Source organism: Rhinoderma darwinii, chromosome 6 (assembly GCF_050947455.1).
Source record: "Rhinoderma darwinii isolate aRhiDar2 chromosome 6, aRhiDar2.hap1, whole genome shotgun sequence".
Classification (NCBI taxonomy): Eukaryota; Metazoa; Chordata; class Amphibia; order Anura; family Rhinodermatidae; genus Rhinoderma; species Rhinoderma darwinii.
The window spans coordinates 42,517,047-42,536,460 of record NC_134692.1 but is presented as its reverse complement, the minus strand read 5'-3'; the positions used below and the strand labels follow the sequence as shown (position 1 = coordinate 42,536,460).

The 19,414-nt window shown below is 40.3% G+C and overlaps 1 protein-coding gene across 1 annotated transcript in view; it reads left to right on the top strand.

The window, feature by feature from the left end:
• Positions 1-1,112: 1,112 nt before the first annotated feature.
• Positions 1,113-19,414, top strand: part of TRPM8 (transient receptor potential cation channel subfamily M member 8) — a 65,771-nt gene continuing 47,469 nt past the window's right edge. Inside the window, exons 1-3 of the mRNA XM_075831175.1 lie at positions 1,113-1,228; positions 18,224-18,344; positions 18,425-18,498. Coding sequence (XP_075687290.1) covers positions 1,113-1,228; positions 18,224-18,344; positions 18,425-18,498 — 311 coding nt within the window. The remainder of the gene's footprint in view (positions 1,229-18,223; positions 18,345-18,424; positions 18,499-19,414) is intronic.

Here is a 19,414-nt window from a genome sequence, read left to right as displayed (position 1 = left end):
CGTGGTAGTGGTACACTCTACAGACTGTCGTGCAAGATAAATCCTGTTTAAGTTCTTAAAGCGGCAGGTCTAAAGCGGATGACTGTTGCAAGTTCAATTTGGACATTGACATGCACATTATCTCAACTGGTTTTGCCCATTCTAACATGAAGATTTGGTGAGTTACCTGTATCTGTGCATAGAACAGTGTTCCTAATAAAAATCGGGGTATGTGTATACTCTACGGTATTTGTGTCCAAGCAACGTCTGTATTTTTTATAGTTTCAAGATCGGGTTTGTGCTTTTTAACTCCAAAAAATCAATGTCTACTGTCATTAATATCATTTTATGTTCCCGATTAACTAGCACTGCGTTGTTGCAAAACATTTTAAAATACTCCTCATAGTTTCATTGGTTTTTAACATGCATTTATTTGCTGTGTTCTCGACTTTGCCTCTAGAATCTTCCACTAATAACATGGTGCTTTGCCTGAGGCAGTGCCAACACAATGTATGTGCCAGCGGGAGATGGGACCATAGGGAGTATAAGCAGCCAGGAAGGAAGGAAGGAAGGAAGAAAGAAGTGCAAGAGAAATAGAGGGAAGCTGATCGGATCACAGCAGAAAGTCTTTGATGAGAAGACAGGTACACTGAATTTACAGAAACACAGGACTGATTTGGATTAAGAGGACTGTGGCTACTATGGGTGTGTAGGATTGCTGGAGACAGTTAGGTGAGTTTCTTGCTCATTACTTGTCTTTTAGGACCCTTATTCTATATAAAAAAAATTGTAACACTACTATAACTGATTCTAGAATTAAGAAAAAAATTATATTGTTAGCATTAAATCCAAAGTCAACATCTATGCACAGGGTATAAGAATCTTTCTGGCAAAAAAAATTAAGTAATTTATCTAGAGTAGTGATTGTATGCTAAAAATTCATCTTTGTGATCTTGAAGTTTCTAACCAAAATGTCAACAGCTATAGTTTCTAAGGAAGAAGTTGTTATTGTCAGATTTCACCCTGTCACTCAATGCATAAACTATTTTTTTTCCTACTATTTTTCCTTCGCTTATATTCTTCCTCTTTCCCTGTGCCTTAGGTTATTTTATATTTTTGTTGTTAACTGTGTAATGACTGTCAGACCAAGCACCAGAAGATGGAGCCGGGAGTTTGTACCTCACACAGAGGTAAGATCTGGTTCCAGCTCCCGGGAGAGGTCTCAATCCAGGGAAAGACCCCGACAGAGGCAAGTTTCCCATGTTCTTTGGAATTTTTAAATGTATCTGTATTGTTTTTTTAAATGAATTTATTGATTGCAATATTTTCTTTTATGCTTTGTGAATAGGTAATTGGAAATTTAGAAAAGAGGAAATAGATTTGACCATCACAATTAGTAACTGTAATAAAAAGTATAGAAAATGAGTGTTAAAAGCCAAGGCAAGTCATCAGTCAAACATAAATGCAAACCTACAAAGCTGGACAGATAATATCCAGTGAGCTAGTGTGTGTAACCAAGGGCATACATATCATAGGTTGGCAGATCGACCGCATCTAAGTTTTCATTGGGTGGTAAGAATCTAAGAAAGGTTCTCTCTCTTTACGGGAATTGCGACATTAGCAAACAAAGGGAAAGAATCAGCCAGAGACTCTCCACGACTAAACTGACCTACACTGCCCTCTAATACCCCTATAACCCTAACCACTTGTCCTTCTCAAAATCCCTGCACTTCATTTGTATGCCATTCCACCCCACGCTCTTTGTCAAAAACTTCAACCAGACCTCTACCATGTTGCCAGTTGCAGCCATTTTACCCCACATACCCTACCTCTGGCCTTACAATCTAGCCCCTAGGGTGCCACATGGAGAGGGTAAAATGACAGCATATTGGAACACTTTTACCTGTAACCTGAACTGAGATGTTGAAAACAAATGCAGTTAAAATGAACCAGACACCATCTCTTTAGATAAGTAGCTGAAGACATTCACCCACCTCCATGATTTCTTAGAAAGATCCACGGTACTGTTTGTAATGGTTTAGGACTGCTCTGTATATTCTCCACTCTGAGGAAAGGCTGTTAAGTCTCAAAAAGAGGAGAGATCCACCAAATCTGCTTATGAACATACGTTGTTAAATCCTTGACTGATTTATTACTATTGGACTTCAATAAGGACTCAGTAGTTTAAAGAATGTCTTTACTGTTGTTAATCAACTTACAGAATAACAGGTTCATACACCAAACGTAACGCAATACTACTAAAACACATACACCACATACATGGTGAGCTATTTTCCAACTTTTTGATTGGCTATAGCACCCTCTAGTTCAGTGTTACTAGGGCCACTGTAAGAGGGCAGGTTTCCATTAAATGCTCACCAAAATGTCCCCTTTAAATCCTTTTATTACCACTAGTGAAAACAAAACCATTGTTCTATCTAGTTTAAAGAGCAAGCGGCACAATGTGAAGCAGTGTCATAAGCATGCAGTAAGAGCAAATATCTGAAATTCTGCAAACTGTACTTGAGAAATGATTGATAGTTGTGCGTTACAGCTTCATCTTTCTCTGCTCCTGTATTTATTAAATTGAAGCTCCTTCTTAAAGCTAATTTGAGGTTTGTATTTTAAGATTGTATTTGTATCATCACTTCACTATACAAACAGGGCTAGGCTGATCATGAGGTTAGGATAATACAGGTACTATTAACTATTTGTATTTTGTTAAAGGGGTTTGCCCACCAGGGACATTTATGGCATATCCACAGGATGTGCCATCAATTTTAGATAAATGCAATGCCCACCATTTCCACCACTGGGAAATGCATTTCCCAGAGGTGGGAAATGCATTTATCTTACATTTATAACATATCCTGTGGATATGCCATAAATGTCCCTGATTGCCAAACTCCTTTAATAGATATATTCTAAAGATATGCCATCACTTGTAATAGTGGGAAACCCCACCTTTATATTGTTGTGGGGGCACTGCTTGCTGCACCTACAAGTACCTCTTTGGCTTTTCAAAAAATTGGTACAAAATTGTGTTTAGTTTTTAACACCATTTTACATCTAATCTATATAAAAAGGTGATTCAGTTTGCAAATACTTTGCTTTCGTTATCTTGCTTTGATTCCAGTCTACCTCTTGCACTATATTACATTGTTATCCACAGTTGCATTCATAACTCTGCTGGATTGGCAGCTGAAATCTCCCAGCAGTCCTTGCTGGCTTGATTCTGGCATAGAACTTGCTCTCTTGATTTTAATTTTCACCAGGCACTGCACAGTAAAGCTGGTCAATCGCTTAAAGGCTTTCCTATCCAAGAAAGCGCATAGGCAAGAGTAGCGCTACGTATAGTTAAATTACAAAGGGGCTTTGATGTTCCCAGGGACATTGCTAGGGTCTTAAAAAATCAGTGATGCAGGCCCTAAGTCATAGTATTTTCGACTAAAGTATATATATACATATATATATATATATATATATATATGTATGTATATATGTATATATATATATATATATATATATATATATATATATATATATATATATATATATATCTCAGACAACATAGCTTTAAGACAACTTTTAATAATACTTGATTGGCCTAGATTCACCAGCTTAGCAACACATTGTCCCTGGATTTTGATTTGTAATGAATTACAACTCTTTTTGTGCCCTAGAATCTGTATTCATACAGATTTGTCTCACCGTAGGCCTAATAATAATTTGCTCCTCAGAAACACTAATCGACCAATATTAAGTAAATATCGAAATACTAGAGTCATATAGTAACCACCATATAAGGACCATAAAAACCCCACACCATGACCAAGTACCATCACCGCAAAGTGTCTGAATAATACAACCAAATAGTTACTGAATAATAGGACCATACCATGACCAAATATTAGGAAGAGAGCAGCAACAAAAGAACTAAAAACATCTATGAAAAAGTATTTTCAAACCAATGAAACGACTTTTATGGTAGGCGAGTCTACAGAAGCTGAAATGGTCATATTTATTTATCAGTAGGTTTAATATGTAGATTTATTTATTACACTACGACGAGTTCTGGTGGTTTGGTGGAGCCCGAGAAACAAAATAGTCCTTTTGTTGCTGCTACTTCCCTACTTGATTTCGCAAATGATCCCAGCTGAGGGCACATTTGTGAAGACTGGCTGTTGAAGCCACAAACCTCAGTGACCCCTCTGGTGGGTTACATGCTACAAATAGATCTGTGTCTACTTAGTACAATTCGAATAGGTGAGTGAGATACCGCACATGTCGTTGTTTGTTTGTGTATACTTACAGCAGACTGACTATACTACCTTACAGAGCGCTGGCTTTTTTTACTTTTTAAAAAGCATTTAATTCCACTATACTGTGACCGATGCTGCAGGCAGACAGAAATGTAGCATCTAACGCTATGGTTGTATGGCAGGAGTAAAGGGAAGAGTTAAATTATAGGTATGTTTTCCTGACCTAAACCATCTGCATTAACCGGTGTACCATTGCATACCACCAACAATATTAGTATTACCAACTAAAAATTTTGTTTGTCCATAATTTTTTGTTAAGTTCTTTATAGAAAACAAAAAAAGGTGTTGACGACCTTGGTGATAACCTCTTAACAACCCTAGGCCTATATTGGCTAAAAACCACCTTAAAGCAGCATAGATAGTGGATATCGCCATTAACCTCTTCATCCCCACCGACTTAGGATCGGCTTTAGGTTGGATGGTGCCCTGTGCTGTACCTTCTGTTGGTGCCTCCCCTTAAGTTGTACTGTCATACAGAGTACAAACAACAATACCATTCAGTGCCAAATTATCAGCGTCATGCGTTGGCCACTTAAAAAATATAGTACAATGCCTAAGTAGTGGCGCCAAACAATGCCTAAGTACATGCCACTATACAGTACTCAAATAATCCCAACATACAGTGACTAAGTAACAACTCCATGCACAAAATAATCTAATAACAGTGCTATACAATGTCTAAAAAATTCAGCAATACAATAATATTGACCCCTTCCCGACGTTGCACATAACTGTACGTCATAGCCTTGTACAATCGATTGTTTTATCGCTGGTACAATACACTGCAATACCTATTACCTATATATTGCAGTGTATCATACATACACTGTAATACATACCGGTAATCTATACTGGTTTCTATCAAGCCCTAAAGGCTGAGCTCAACAGTAGCAGAGAGATGGCGAAGTCGCTTAGATGGCACGGTCGCTATTGACTGCGGCATCTAAGTGGTTAAACAGCCGGGATTGGAAATAACTGTTACATCCGTTATAGTGATGTGTCGGCTAAATACTCCCCCTACCGACTTTAACGTACAGTTTCGTCAAATGTCGTTAAAGGGTTAAATAACGTTTTTACATACAAAGAAAATAAAAAGTTAATAAAAACCCCTTGTCCAATTTTTCTCCTAAACTAATGTAAAAAATAAATAAATAAACATAATTGGTATCGCCACATAAGAGTCTGAACTATTGCAATATAACATTATTTATCCATCATGGTGCCAGAATTGCTGTTTTTTGATCACCTCACGTACCGAAAAATTTAAATTAAAAGTGATCAAAAAGTCTTATAAACCCCAAAATGGTACCATTAAAAATTACGGCTCTTAGAATGGTACCATTAAAAATTATGGCTCTTAGAATATGTCGACACAAACATGTTTTTTTAACAAATGTTTTTTTATTTTGTAAAAGTGGTAAAACATAACAGAAACAATATCAATTGGGTATCACCATAATCATTTCGAACCGCAGACTAAAGTTGACATATTATTTTTACTGCATGGTGAATGCCGTAAAAGCAAAAGCCAAAAAACAATAGAGAATTGCTTTTTTTTCCATTCCATCCCACAAACAATTTTCTTGTACAATTTTCTTGTACAATGTACTTTTTCAGTACATTATATGGTACATTACATGGTTACATTAAAAACAACAACTCGCCCTCCAAAAAACAAGCCCTCATATGGCTATATTGACAGCAAAATAGAAAAGTTATAGCTCTTTTAATGCGGGAAAAAAACCTAAATTTAAAAAACCTACAAATGGCTGTGGCGGAAAGGGCTTAAGATTTGTGGCGGTCACAAGCCTCAGGTGCCAGGCTATTGGTGGAACCCCCATTAGCAGGGACGACTGATGCACCCTGTGGGTGCACACAGATCGCACAATCCTGCCCAGAATACCATAAATGCTCCGCATTATCGACTAAAGCACTCTAAAGCCACTACTAAAATGTGTTGGTTTAATGGGGGGTAATATTTTTGGGGGGTATTTTGCGACCTACATGCTTTGAAACCCCCTTTAAAAACCATGCATTTGCTCCTGAATAATATGTCTGCGGTGCTGGCCAATAAATACTGTACTGCAGAAATAGTAGTGCCACACAGATAAGACTCATGAAAATTATAGTGACGCCAGAAACTGCCCCTGAAAATTTGGATACCCCAGAGATAGTGAATCTAATAGTTATAGTAATAGTTATAGTGCCTCACAAATAGTGCCTCTAAAAAAATAGTGCCCAGTGCATCTGTGTAACAGAATAATGGCTGGCATATTGTAAAATATCAGTTTTCTTTTTCATATATAGTACTGCAAAAGTTTTAGGTAGTTGTGGAAAAATGCTGCAAAGCAGGATTGCATTCAAAAATAGAAGTGTTAATAGTTTTTTTTATCAATTAACAAAATACAAAGTGAATGAACAGAAGGGAAATCTAAATCAAATCAATATTTGATGTGACAACCCTTTTCCTTCAAAACAGCATCAATTCTTCTAGGTACACTTGCACAGTTTTTGAAGGAATTCGGCTGGGAGATTGTTCCAAACATCTTGGAGAACTAACCACAGATCTTCTGTGGATGTAGGCTTCCTTCTGTCTCTTCATGTAATCCCAGATAGACTCGATAATGTTGAGATCAGGGTGCTGTGGGGGCCATATCATCACTTCCAGGGCTCCTTGATCTTCCTTTCGCTGAAGATAGTCTTTATGATATTGGCTGTATGTTTGGGTTCATTGTGCTGCTGGAGAATAAATTTGGAGCCAATCAGACACCTCCCTGATGGTATCACATGATAGATAAGTATCTTCCTGTATTTCTCAGCATTTAGGACACCATTAATTCTGACCAAATCCCCAACTCCATTAGCTGAAATGCAGTCCCAAACTTGCAAGGAACCGTCACCATCCTTCACTCTTGCCTGCAGACACTCATTATTGTACCGCTCTCCAGCCCTTCAGCGAACAAACTGCCTTCTGTTATAGCCAAATATTTCACATTTTGATTTATCAGTCCAGAGCACCTGCTGCCATTTTTCTGCAACCCCAGTTCCTATGTTTTCATTCATAGTTGAGTCGCTTGGCCCTTTTTCCACGACAAATGTATTGCTTTTTGGCCACACTTCAACATTGCCTGTTTCTTTGTGCTTCTTCAAAAGAGCTTGAACAGCACATCTTGAAACTCCAGTCGGCTTTGAAATCTTTGCCTGGGAGAGACCTTGCTGATGCAGTAGAACTGCCTTGTGTAGTTGTGCTCAGTCTTGCCACGGTGGACTTGTGGCATGAAACTGTCTTCCACAACCTCACCTTTGTAGCAGAGTTTGGCTGTTCCTCACCTAGTTTTAAGCCTTCTACGCAGCTGTTTCTGTTACAGTTAGATACCAGTGATTATCATTTTTTAACAAGCATTCTTACTTTGCAGCATTCTTCCTCAACTGCCTACAGTCTAAAACTTTTGCACAGTACGGTATATTACGAACACCATTTAGATTTTACCTTAGTAAATGTGTGGCAATTACCTGATGTACATGTTCTCACTGATGGTCTAGTCCAGGGGTCTCAAGCACGTGGCCCGCGGGCCACATGCGGTCCCTGGGGCTGTCATCTGCGGCTCGCGGGACACAGAGCTGCTAGTATAGGCTCTACTCCGAGACTCTGGAATTCCCTGACATCGCTATCCACATATGAACAGCAATGTCTGGTGCTTCCCCAGAGCCGGAGTCCTGTGCAGAGCTCTAGTACAAGCTCTGCTCCGGGACTCTGTGGAATTCCCTGACATCGCTGTCCATATATGGACAGTGTGTCAGGGTCTTCCCCAGAGCGGAGTCCCGGGCAGAGCGCTAGTATAGGCTCTGCTCCGGGACTTTGTGGAATTCCCTGACATCGGTGACCATGTTTGGACACACGATGTCTGGAGCTTCCCCAGAGCCGGAGTCCTGAGCAGAGTGCTAGTATAGGCTCTGCTCTGGGAAAGCCTCTGACATCGCTGTCCATACATTGACAATGATGTCAGGGGCTTCCCCAGAGCAGGAGTCCCAGTGATGTCAGGAGCACAGCTGGAGTCCCAGGAAGAGCCTACTAGCGCTCTGCGCGGGACTCCAGCTCTGGGGTTGCCCCTGACATCTCCGTCCATATATGGACAGTGATGTCAGGAGCAGAGCTGGAATCCCAGGCAGAGTGCTAGAAGCGGCTCTGCTCCGGGACTCCAGCTCTGGGCAAGCCCCTGACATCACTGTGGCAGCATCTGTGGAGGGCACTGTGGCAGCATCTGCGAACGGCACTGTGGCAGCATCTACAGAGGGCACTGTGGCAGCATCTACAGAGGGCACTGTGGCAGCATCTACAGAGGGCATGGTGGCATCATCTACAGAGGGCACGGTGGCAGCATCTACAGAGGGCACTGTGGCAGCATCTACAGAGGACACTATGGCAGCATCTACAGAGGGCACTGTGGCAGCATCCACAGAGGGCACTGCGGCAGCATCCACCGAGGGCACTGTGGCACTATCTAAAAAGGGGCTGCCCAATCTTGACATATGTGTCTGCCAAGCGCTGCTAACTGAGCCGCCGGACTGCATTTAGCGACACTTAAACTGGAAAACTGGATTGTTGAAATAAGCACGTGGAGAAATATCTCAAATTTTAAACCTAGCGGTATTATTATAGTAATGTAGTATTAGTATTATAGTAATATAGTGTTATAGTAGTTCAAATAACTAATTGATTAACAATAATTTAGTATTGTATCAAATTTGAAAGTAATGCGGCCCGTCAACTTCCCATTTTTTCTATATGTGGCCCACTTACCTGGCCGAGTTTGAGACCCCTGGTCTAGTCTGTACTTTATAAGCAATCATTCTGCTCTTGCTGTAATATAAATCAGCTCTTTATACAATGACTTTCTGCTGAAGCCTGTGCTGGGCTTGTGTTTATATACAGCAGCTAATCTGAAGAGGCGGAGCTGCAGTGGGGAGGGAAAGAGCAGCAGTAGCCTGATCCAATTATGAGACGGGAGGATTGTTTGGGACCACCTTAGACTCCCTGTAGGCACTGTAACTAAACTGTAGTTACAGATCACAGCTCTGCCCTAATGGAGCTGAGCTAAAAAGCAGTCAAGCAGCAAGTATTGAGGAAAAAAATAGTGGGTAAGCTGCAACTATAGGTCCTGAGTTATGTTCTATTTTATGCTCAATAGTGGACATTAGCTTTAATCCCAATATCCCACTCCCTGCATATAGAACTTGCAGTGGTGTGGGAAGCTGAGATATGGGGAGTTCTTACACTATACAGCTGCTAAAGCTGTCACTGTGCCTGCCTGTGACATGGACAATGCTCTGTAGATACCAGTGATTAGCATTTTTTAACTAGCAAAATAGTGTCTTCGAGTTAAAAAGCAATAAATAGATTTTTGTTGAGCCACTTTTAACCACAGTGCTCCCTCCATGTCACAGGAAGGCAGAAAAGTTTACAATGTTAGGACTTTACCAAACACCACCTTTTTCTTTAAGTTTGGCATAGACAACGAGGAAATATTCCAATGTATGTGCCGAATGTAAAGGACAGATGTATGCCACTGTATGCCATACATAGGCCCCCATGTTAAAAAGCATATACAGTGCAATATATTTTTTTCTGCGGTGACCCACTGTATAGGAAAGCGCATTAGAGTACGCTTTCCTTTACAGTAAAACAAAAAAAGATATACCGGCGTATACCTGCATGGCGGATGCCAAAATAACCCTCTTTTGGCATCTACCGGGTTCAAAGGGCTCTTTGGATACATCACCATATGTGTTGAGAGTATTTCCTGGCACATGTACTGAACGTACATGCTAAACGAGGTGTGAACAGAGCCTTACGTGAACTTGCTTTATTATACAGTGCTGTTTCACTGGAAGGACCTAATGGCAACTAGTGGTAATAATTAATACTGCAGGTAACTCAACACAAAACATGCCAAACTGGAGAATGATGGCACTGACTTAGCTGTTTAGTGTTTTTAGACACAATCTGAGGACATCAGTTACTAAAAATTATTATGTAGCAGTGTAAGTTAAATATGCAGAATTCCCAACCTGTGCTGTCAAAGATGGAAATATCAATACAAGTGCAGTGTACTTACTTGATGCAAATATATATATTATATTATAACTTTAGTTCAACCACCCCTTTCAATAAAATAAGCTTTACTTAAATTAAGCCATTTTAAAATTAGATAAGCACAATGCCTAAGAAATAATAATTACCTAACATAGATGTTACCAGAAATGCTGCTTTCATTTGCCGCAGCTTCCTTAACCCCTTAACAACATGTCACGTACATGTATGTGTGTATGTGACAGCCATTAAGGGGAAGTAAGAAGCAGGCTCACGGGCTGAGCTTGCACCATACTCAGCGGGTGACGGCTGTGTTATACAGCCGACACCTCACTGCAACGGGCGTAGTCAAAGATCATTTGGATTCTGCCCCTTTTAACACCTTAAATGCTGTGGTATTAAAATTGTTAGAATCCGGGGGGCGCCCCCTCGAACAAGCCATCGCGCCTCCACGCGACGGGATCGGCCCCCAGGTCTGCCATATTTGTACAGGGAGACTGTCAGTATCACGATATTCTGCAATACATTAGTATTGCGGTATATCATGCAAGCGATCCAACGATCGCTGGTTCAAGTCTCCTAGGGGGACTAATAAAAAAAAGTAAAAAACAGATACATAAAGTTTTTTATAATGTTACAAAAAAAATATAAAAAGTAAAAAAAAAACAACTTTTCCTATTTCACATAACTAGTATCGCCGCGTCCGTAAAAGTCCGGGCTATCACAATATAGCAAACATGCAAATTGTTGTTTTTTGGTCACCTTAGCTGTCCAATAAAAAGTGATTAAAAAGTTGCATGTACCCCAAAATGGTGTCGGTGAAACCTACAGCTCACCCCGCAAAATATAAGCTCTCATACCTCTAAATTGATGGAAAAATAAAAAAGTTATGGCTCTCAGAATATGGCATCACAAAACATTTTTTTTCTTTAGCAAATAGTTTTGTTTTAAAAGTGGTAAAAACATAAAACAAAACATATAAATTTGGTATCGCCGTAATCGTATCAACCTTAGAATAAGGTGAATATGTCGGTTTTCCGCCTGATGGACACCGTAAAAACAAAACCCCCCAAAAAATGAAGTAATTGCTGTTTTTTGCCCATTTCACGCCGCAAATGTTTTTTTTTCAGCTTCCCAGTACATTATGAGGCACAATAAATGGTGCCATGAAAAACTACAACTTGTCCTGCAAAAAACAAGTCCTCATATGGCTATGTCGACGAAGACCACATTTGGAAGGCGGGGAGGAAAAAAAGAAAATGAAAAAACTCAAATTGGTCTGGTCGTTAAGGAGTTAAAGGGGTTGTCCCACAACTAAATATTAAAGGGGCTGTACAGGCAGGGAGTGTTTTTTCCTACTGATGACCTATCCACTGGATAGGTCACCAGCATACACTACCGTTCAAAAGTTTGGGGTCACCCAGACAATTTTGTGTTTTCCATGAAAACTCACCCTTATATTTATCAAATGAGTTGCAAAATGACTAGAAAATATAGTCAAGACAATGACAAGGTTAGAAATAATGATTTTTATTTGAAATAATAATTTTCTCCTTCAAACTTTGCTTTCGTCAAAGAATGCTCCATTTGCAGCAATTACAGCATTGCAGACCTTTGGCATTCTAGCTGTTAATTTGCTGAGGTAATCGGGAGAAATTTCACCCCATGCTTCCACAAGCCCCTCCCACAAGTTGGATTGGCTTGATGGGCACGTCTTGCGTACCATACGGTCAAGCTGCTCCCACAACAGCTCTATGGGGTTGAGATCTGGTGACTGCGCTGGCCACTCCATTACAGATAGAATACCAGCTGCCTGCTTCTTCCCTAAATAGATCTTGCATAATTTGGAGGTGTGCTTTGGGTCATTGTCCTGTTGTAGGATGAAATTGGCTCCAATCAAGCGCTGTCCACAGGGTATGGCATTGCGTTGCAAAATGGAGTGATAGCTTTCCTTATTCAAAATCCCTTTTACCTTGTACAAATCTCCCACTTTACCAGCACCAAAGCAACCCCAGACCATCACATTACCTCCACCATGCTTGACAGATGGCGTCAGGCACTCTTCCAGCATCTTTTCAGTTGTTCTGCGTCTCACAAATGTTCTTCTGTGTGATCCAAACACCTCAAACTTCGATTCGTCTGTCCATAACACTTTTTTCCAATCTTCCTCTGTCCAATGTCTGTGTGCTTTTGCCCATATTAATCTTTTCCTTTTATTAGCCAGTCTCAGATGTGGCTTTTCCTTTGCCACTCTGCCCTGAAGGCCAGCATCCCGGAGTCGCCTCTTCACTGTAGACGTTGACACTGGCGTTTTGCGGGGACTATTTAATGAAGTTGCCAGTTGAGGAGCTGTGAGGCGTCTATTTCTCAAACTAGAGACTCTAATGTACTTGTCTTGTTGCTCAGTTGTGCAGCGGGGCCTCCCACTTCTCTTTCTACTCTGGTTAGAGCCTGTGTGTGCTGTCCTCTGAAGGGAGTAGTACACACCGTTGTAGGAAATCTTCAGTTTTTTGCCAATTTCTCGCATGGAATAGCCTTCATTTCTAAGAAAAAGAATAGACTGTCGAGTTTCACATGAAAGCTCTCTTTTTCTAGCCATTTTGAGAGTTTAATCGAACTCACAAATGTAATGCTCCAGATTCTCAACTAGCTCAAAAGAAGGTCAGTTTTATAGCTCCTCTAAACAGCAAAACTGTTTACAGCGGTGCTAACATAATTGCACAAGGGTTTTCAAGTGTTTTCTAATCATCCATTAGCCTTCTAACACAGTTAGTAAACACAATGTACTATTAGAAAACTGGAGTGATGGTTGCTGGAAATGGGCCTCTATACACCTATGTAGATATTGCATTAAAAAACAGACGTTTGCAGCTAGAATAGTCATTTAGCACATTAACAATGTATAGAGTGTATTTCTGATTAATTTAATGTTATCTTCATTGAAAAAAACTGCTTTTCTTGCAAAAATAAGGAAATTTCTAAGTGGCCCTAAACTTTTGAACGGTAGTGTATAATCGATGGGGGTCTGATACCCGGAACCCGCGCCGATCAGCTGTTCCGGCAGCTTCCGAGCACTGGAAGTTATGCAGTGGTCGGTAACGGAAGCAGATGGCTCCTTGAGCTTTGATCCGGGTATCGTTTGAAAGTTATTTTAGTTTTTGCAGTTTTTGAAGTATTATATACATTCATGGCAGTGAAAGGGTTAATGGACTGGTTAAGTTATTGAAATGAATAGATACGGTACTCCCTTTAGCTCAATGAAGAGAAACTGCACATGCGCTGTCAAGATCAGGAATAGTTCATTCTTGGCTAAGATCCCACTGGCAAGGTAATATATGCCAAAACAATGTATACAAATGTACAACCCCTATGGGTCCTCTATTGTCAATCCATAATATCATTATATTCTGATTTCCTTTCTTTCATTTTATTTGAATGATCTCAAGGAATCTGCATGGTGACTATGTCACATAACACTAAACATCAGTAATAATAGACATGCTAGGGTATATGCAGTAATACATGTCCTACTTTACTTTTGAAAGAAAAGGGTTAAGTACGTTCCTCTAGAACAGATACATTTTCTCTAGTGCTGGAAGTTCTATGTGACGTGCAATAATCCATCTAACTATCCAGCAGTCAAACCATTAAATGACTGGAGGCTGGGCTAAAGGTGGAGACTTTGCCCAAGCTATCATATGCCACCTGTGCTGTGCAGTGCAGTGCTGGTGCCATCACTGCAGGAAGCTCATACACAATTCTCAGGTGTGTTGCTCTGACTGTTAATACTTTGTTCTTGATATAGAAAATTATGTTTGTCTTTTTTGTATATAGTATATAAGTCATTTAGTCTGTTTACAGGTGGTTGTAACTAAAAGTGGTTGTGACTGCTTGACTGTTCTACATCCATCTATGGTGTTGATCTAGAATACAGACTAGCAGATTATTGTTAATAAACTAACTGGCTATAAAGATAATAAATATTTCATATATCTTTTTACTTATGCCATTTTGAGTTTGTACTCTGCAGGTACGCTTAATGTATGAGTTCTGTGCATATTTTTGTTACTTTTGTAAAGTACTCTAGACTAAAGATTATGGGCTCAATTAAATTGTTTTCTTAATTATTAGTTAGCAGGGTGTCTATTACGTTTGGCCATTTAAACATGGGGATGTTTCACTAGGTTGAGAAAAAAGCTATAGGATTTTCACTTTTCTTTATAAGTATAGGAATAACAAGAATTGGATAACATTTTATGTGTTGCAGATAATAATTGAAAGTTTCCTATAAAGATTCATAAAGAAGAAATATTGACAATATAAACTATGTCATTTGTAATTCTTTAATTTCTTGGGGAACTGTAGTATTTTAAGTTTGTCTCTCTTTATGAAGTATCCCTAAATTTCCAATATTTGAAATAGGCAACTTTATGAAGAATGAATTACATAGTCTTAAAATTTAACCAAGGTGAGCTGTGCTTGCTAGTATAAATGTACCTCCATTCAGAACTTTTGATGGACTGACCTCTGTTCTTATCATATGGGATTCTACTTTTTTCCACATCTGCGCTAGGGCTCCGTTCCGACGTTCCGTCTGTGCTTTCCGTTGGGACGGAGCCATGACAGATACAAACCGAAACCATAGGTTGATATCAATGGTGACGGATCCAGTGCCAATGGTTTTCTTTCGTCTCCGTTGTGCAAGGGTTCCGTCGTTTTGACGGAATCAATAGCGTAGTTGACTATGCTATGGTGATGGAAATGGAAACCTATGGTTTCCGTTTGTGTCTGTCAGGGCTCCGTTCCGACGGAAAGCTCAGACAGAACATCGGAACAGAGCCCTATCGCAGATGTGAACGAAGCCTAAGATCTTGCTTATTTTCAATAGATCGGAAAAACGTAATTTATATTGTAATTATGTATATTTCCCATGTGTGGCAATTTAAAATTAATATATACTGTCTTTGCTATAATCAGAAAGATTTACTGTAGAAAAATATATACAACCATAGCAAAATAGTAGTATCTTTATCAGATATAAGAAAAAAAAGGTTCTTTGGCTTGACTAAGCATAGTTTGATCAAATTTGACTTGTCCCAGGCATTTCTCATTTACATCCATACACATTGCCCAATCTTCTTGACCGAATTGATAAGAAAGTTCTTAATAGCAAGTTAATTAATTGTAATATCCATAGATGAGTTGTACGAGATTTGTAAGTAAACCTGGAAATGCATGGGGCAATTTTTGTCCAGTATGATAAAGATTCCATGATATCGTGCAATAACCATATACTCGAAAAGGTAGGAAAAGTATAAAGAAATTAAACACCTAAATTTTGGACCCACCTTTAGAGTTCGCTAAAAAGGACACATGAAACACTGTACTTTATGGACCTAACCTTAAAGGTGTATTCCCAGAATCCACAATTATCACCTATCCACTGGGACCCTCCATGGATCGCGACAACAAGAGTCCCCAGCCCCTAGATCCTCCTCACTGCACCCCCTGCAGTGAGAAGGAGCTTGAATGAAGTGGCAATCGTGCATGCCTCTGCCGCTCCATTCAAGGTACATGGGACTGAGGGAAACAGCCGAGCACTGTACTCTGTACGCTGTTTCTGTCATCACCATAGACTTTGAAAGTAGCATGCATGCTTGACCGTTGCTCCATCCAATGTCCTTCATACTGCAGTGAAAAGCAGGGCGTTCAGGACCCCTATTCTCGCGATGGGGGGTCCCAGCGGTTAGGTCCCAAGCTATCAGACAATTATCAGCTATCCACAGGATAATTGTCGATTCTGGGACAACCCCTTTAAAGTTTTTTTTAACAAATTATTTTAGTGCTCATGCATATGGCAAAGCCTTGTGCGCAAGCTTAGTACTGCAGCATGCAAAGTCCATATGAGTCCGTATTCTCCCTATTTCACCCTAGAAACAATGCTGCTAGGGAAGAATACATACATAATGCAGCATGCCTGGGAGCATGCTATGTTTTTATTTTCGCAAAAATTCCTACAAAAGAAACCGCCAAAAAGCTGTTTGGGCACTGTAGTACAGATCCATACAACACGGATCCATAATACAGCCATGTGCCTGAAGCCTAATGTGAGTCAGAAAATGTTGAAACATTGTTCTGAAACCCATCAATAGGACATGTAAGACATGTCTAACTGACTCTGCCTACAGCTGACACTAGTGGGAGCTTAGGAGCTTATTGCATACAGATTTTAATGAGACTCGTATATATCTGTCTTTAACAACCCCCCACCCCCCCCCCCCCCCAGTATCAACTGCAGGCAAGACATAATTTCATTATTTAACTCTATGGTTGTGAGAACGGAAGCAGGGGATTTGGAGCTCTGTATCAGAAAATCAGAGCTCCAATGAGAATATATTTTGAATCTAAGAATGACATGATGTTCATAGTTGGCGGTACATTTTAGGCTATGTTCACACGGAGTATTTTGCAGGCGGAATTTCTGCCTCAATTTCCTCTCCCTGCACGCCGATTTTCACGGCGTTTTTCGCCCGCGGCCATTGAGCGCCGCGGGCATAAAACGCAGTGAAATACGCTTTCTCTGCCTCCCATTGAAGTCAATGGGAGGTCAGAGGCGTAAACGCCCGAAGATAGGGCATGTCGCTTCTTTTTCCCACAAGGCGGTTTTACCGCTCGCGGGAAAAAGACGCCTCCGCCTCCCATTGAAATCAATGGGAGGCATTTTCGGGCTGTTTTTGACAAGTTTTTTGACGCGGTTACCGCGTTAAAAAACTCTGTGTGAACTTAGCCTAAGGCTATGTTCACAGAGTTTTTTGCGGGCGGAATTTTTGCCTCAAAATTCGGTTTGGAAGTTTGAGGCAGATTTTCCTCCCTGCACGCCGATTTTCGCCCGCGGCCATTGAGCGCCGCGGGCATAAAACGCAGCAAAATACATTTTCTCTGCCTCCCATTGATGTCAATGGGAGGTCAGAAGCATCAACGCCCGAAGATAGGGCATGCCGCTTTTTCCCGTGGTTTTACCGCTCGCGGGAGAAAACCGCCCCACGCCTCCCATTGAAATCAATGGGAGGCATTTTAGGGCTGTTTTTGACGAGTTTTGTGGCGCGGTTTCCTCGTCAAAAAATTCAGTGTGAACATTGCCTTAGCGTGTGAACATAGTCTTAGGCCCTGTTCACACTGAGTTTTTTTACACGTTTTTGACGCGGAAACCACGTCAGAAACCGCGCCAAAAAACGGCCAAAAATGCCTCAATGATTTCAATGGGAGGCGGACGAGTTTTTTTACCGCGAGCGGAAAAACCGCGTCGTGGTAAAAAGAAGCGACATAACCCATCTTGAGGCGGTTTCCACCTCCAAAACCCCATTTCAATCGGAAATAAAAACGCCTCGACGAGTATTTTGACGAGTTTTTGTCAAACCACTGTTCAAAGAACGTATGGAGCAGTTTTTGTAGGAGGAATTTTCCTCCTGCAAAAAACTGTGTGTGAACACAGCCTTAAAGTTATACTTATACTTATTTACTAGGATTTATGACCCTCTGCTCCTTGCTATTGCACTGGAATAAAATGACTTGTTCTGCAGTCTCCAGAGTCTGGGTACAAATTGTAGCCAACGTTGCATTGCAGAAATATTGAGAAATGCTACTACACCTCATTGTATTTCCCTGCTCTTATTTTCAAATTTTTGTCTGATAATCATTCTCAAATATTACAGTTAGATTCCTTTGAGGCAGATAGAGAAGCAAATATCTCAATTATAAAACACATTTATGATCAATACTTAAATATCAGCTTACACACGATGATTCACTGTTCCATTTTTTTTCTACTCAGATTATTGGACAATTCTACAGATTTAACCAGGATGAGGAGTCACAGAAGTGGGATGCTGGGAAGCTCCCGGACACTCTACTCCAGCATGTCTCGTAGTATTGAGCTGTCTCTGGATGAGTTAGTAAGTTTTCTCCCTTGGTGTTTTTAGTCCAAAATGCGGTTCTTTTGTATGATTTTAAATATTAACCTCTCCTTCTTCAGGATGCTGTCAAATTTATTCAAGAGAACTTTAAGAAGAGGGAATGTGTGACATATACCAAGGATTCAAAATCACAGTAAGCAACAGGATGACATATTTAGTAGAAGTAAAACAATTGATGATAATACATACAACTTCTTTTTTACTTCTTGAAATATTTAAATGTAACCTTTTTTTTAAACAAATTTTCTCAGATGTATCCTGATAGCAGCCTGACTTGCCCTCCCTAATTGCATCCTAAAGCCTTATTCACATAAACGTGTTTGGTCCGTGAGATACAGACTGTATGTCGGCCGCATTTACAGGATTGAACGCAGTTCAAGGAGCGGTACTCCTAGCATCACAGTCATCCATGATGCTGTGATTCACTACCTCCCCGCAGGACTACCGTCCCATATTGAAAACATGATTACAGTATGGGACAGTATTCGCGCGGGGAGGCAGACACACCTAGTATCATACATACTAGGAGTACGGCTAGGGGCACGGCTCTCTGAACCGTGTTCGGTCCAGGAAATGCGACCGACATACGGTCCATGTCTCACGGACGAAACACAACTGTGTGTATAAGGCCTAAGAAGCCTGGGTGGAACCCACTACCAAACTTCCCTCCCTGATGTTACTCCTGTAACACTGCTCATAAAAATGTAACAACCATATTATTGCCTATGTAGTAGTATTAGTGCCCATATAATATCATATACTGTATATCAGTGCCCATTTAATACCACACGTACAGTAGTAACATAGTCACGATTCCCACATACTATCTAAAGTCCAACAGAACAACTAGAATGTCCAGTACCAGAGACTCCCTTAAATCTTCTCTTCATTTAGATATCAAATGAAATACACAAGACATCCTCCGCTTATGTGTTTTGTGGTGCTTTGACCCTTAGTCATAGTATATAGTGCACATTTAATACCAGGCACACTGCAGACATAATACTACCAATATTGCACAATAATACAAGTCATTCTGCCCACAGCAT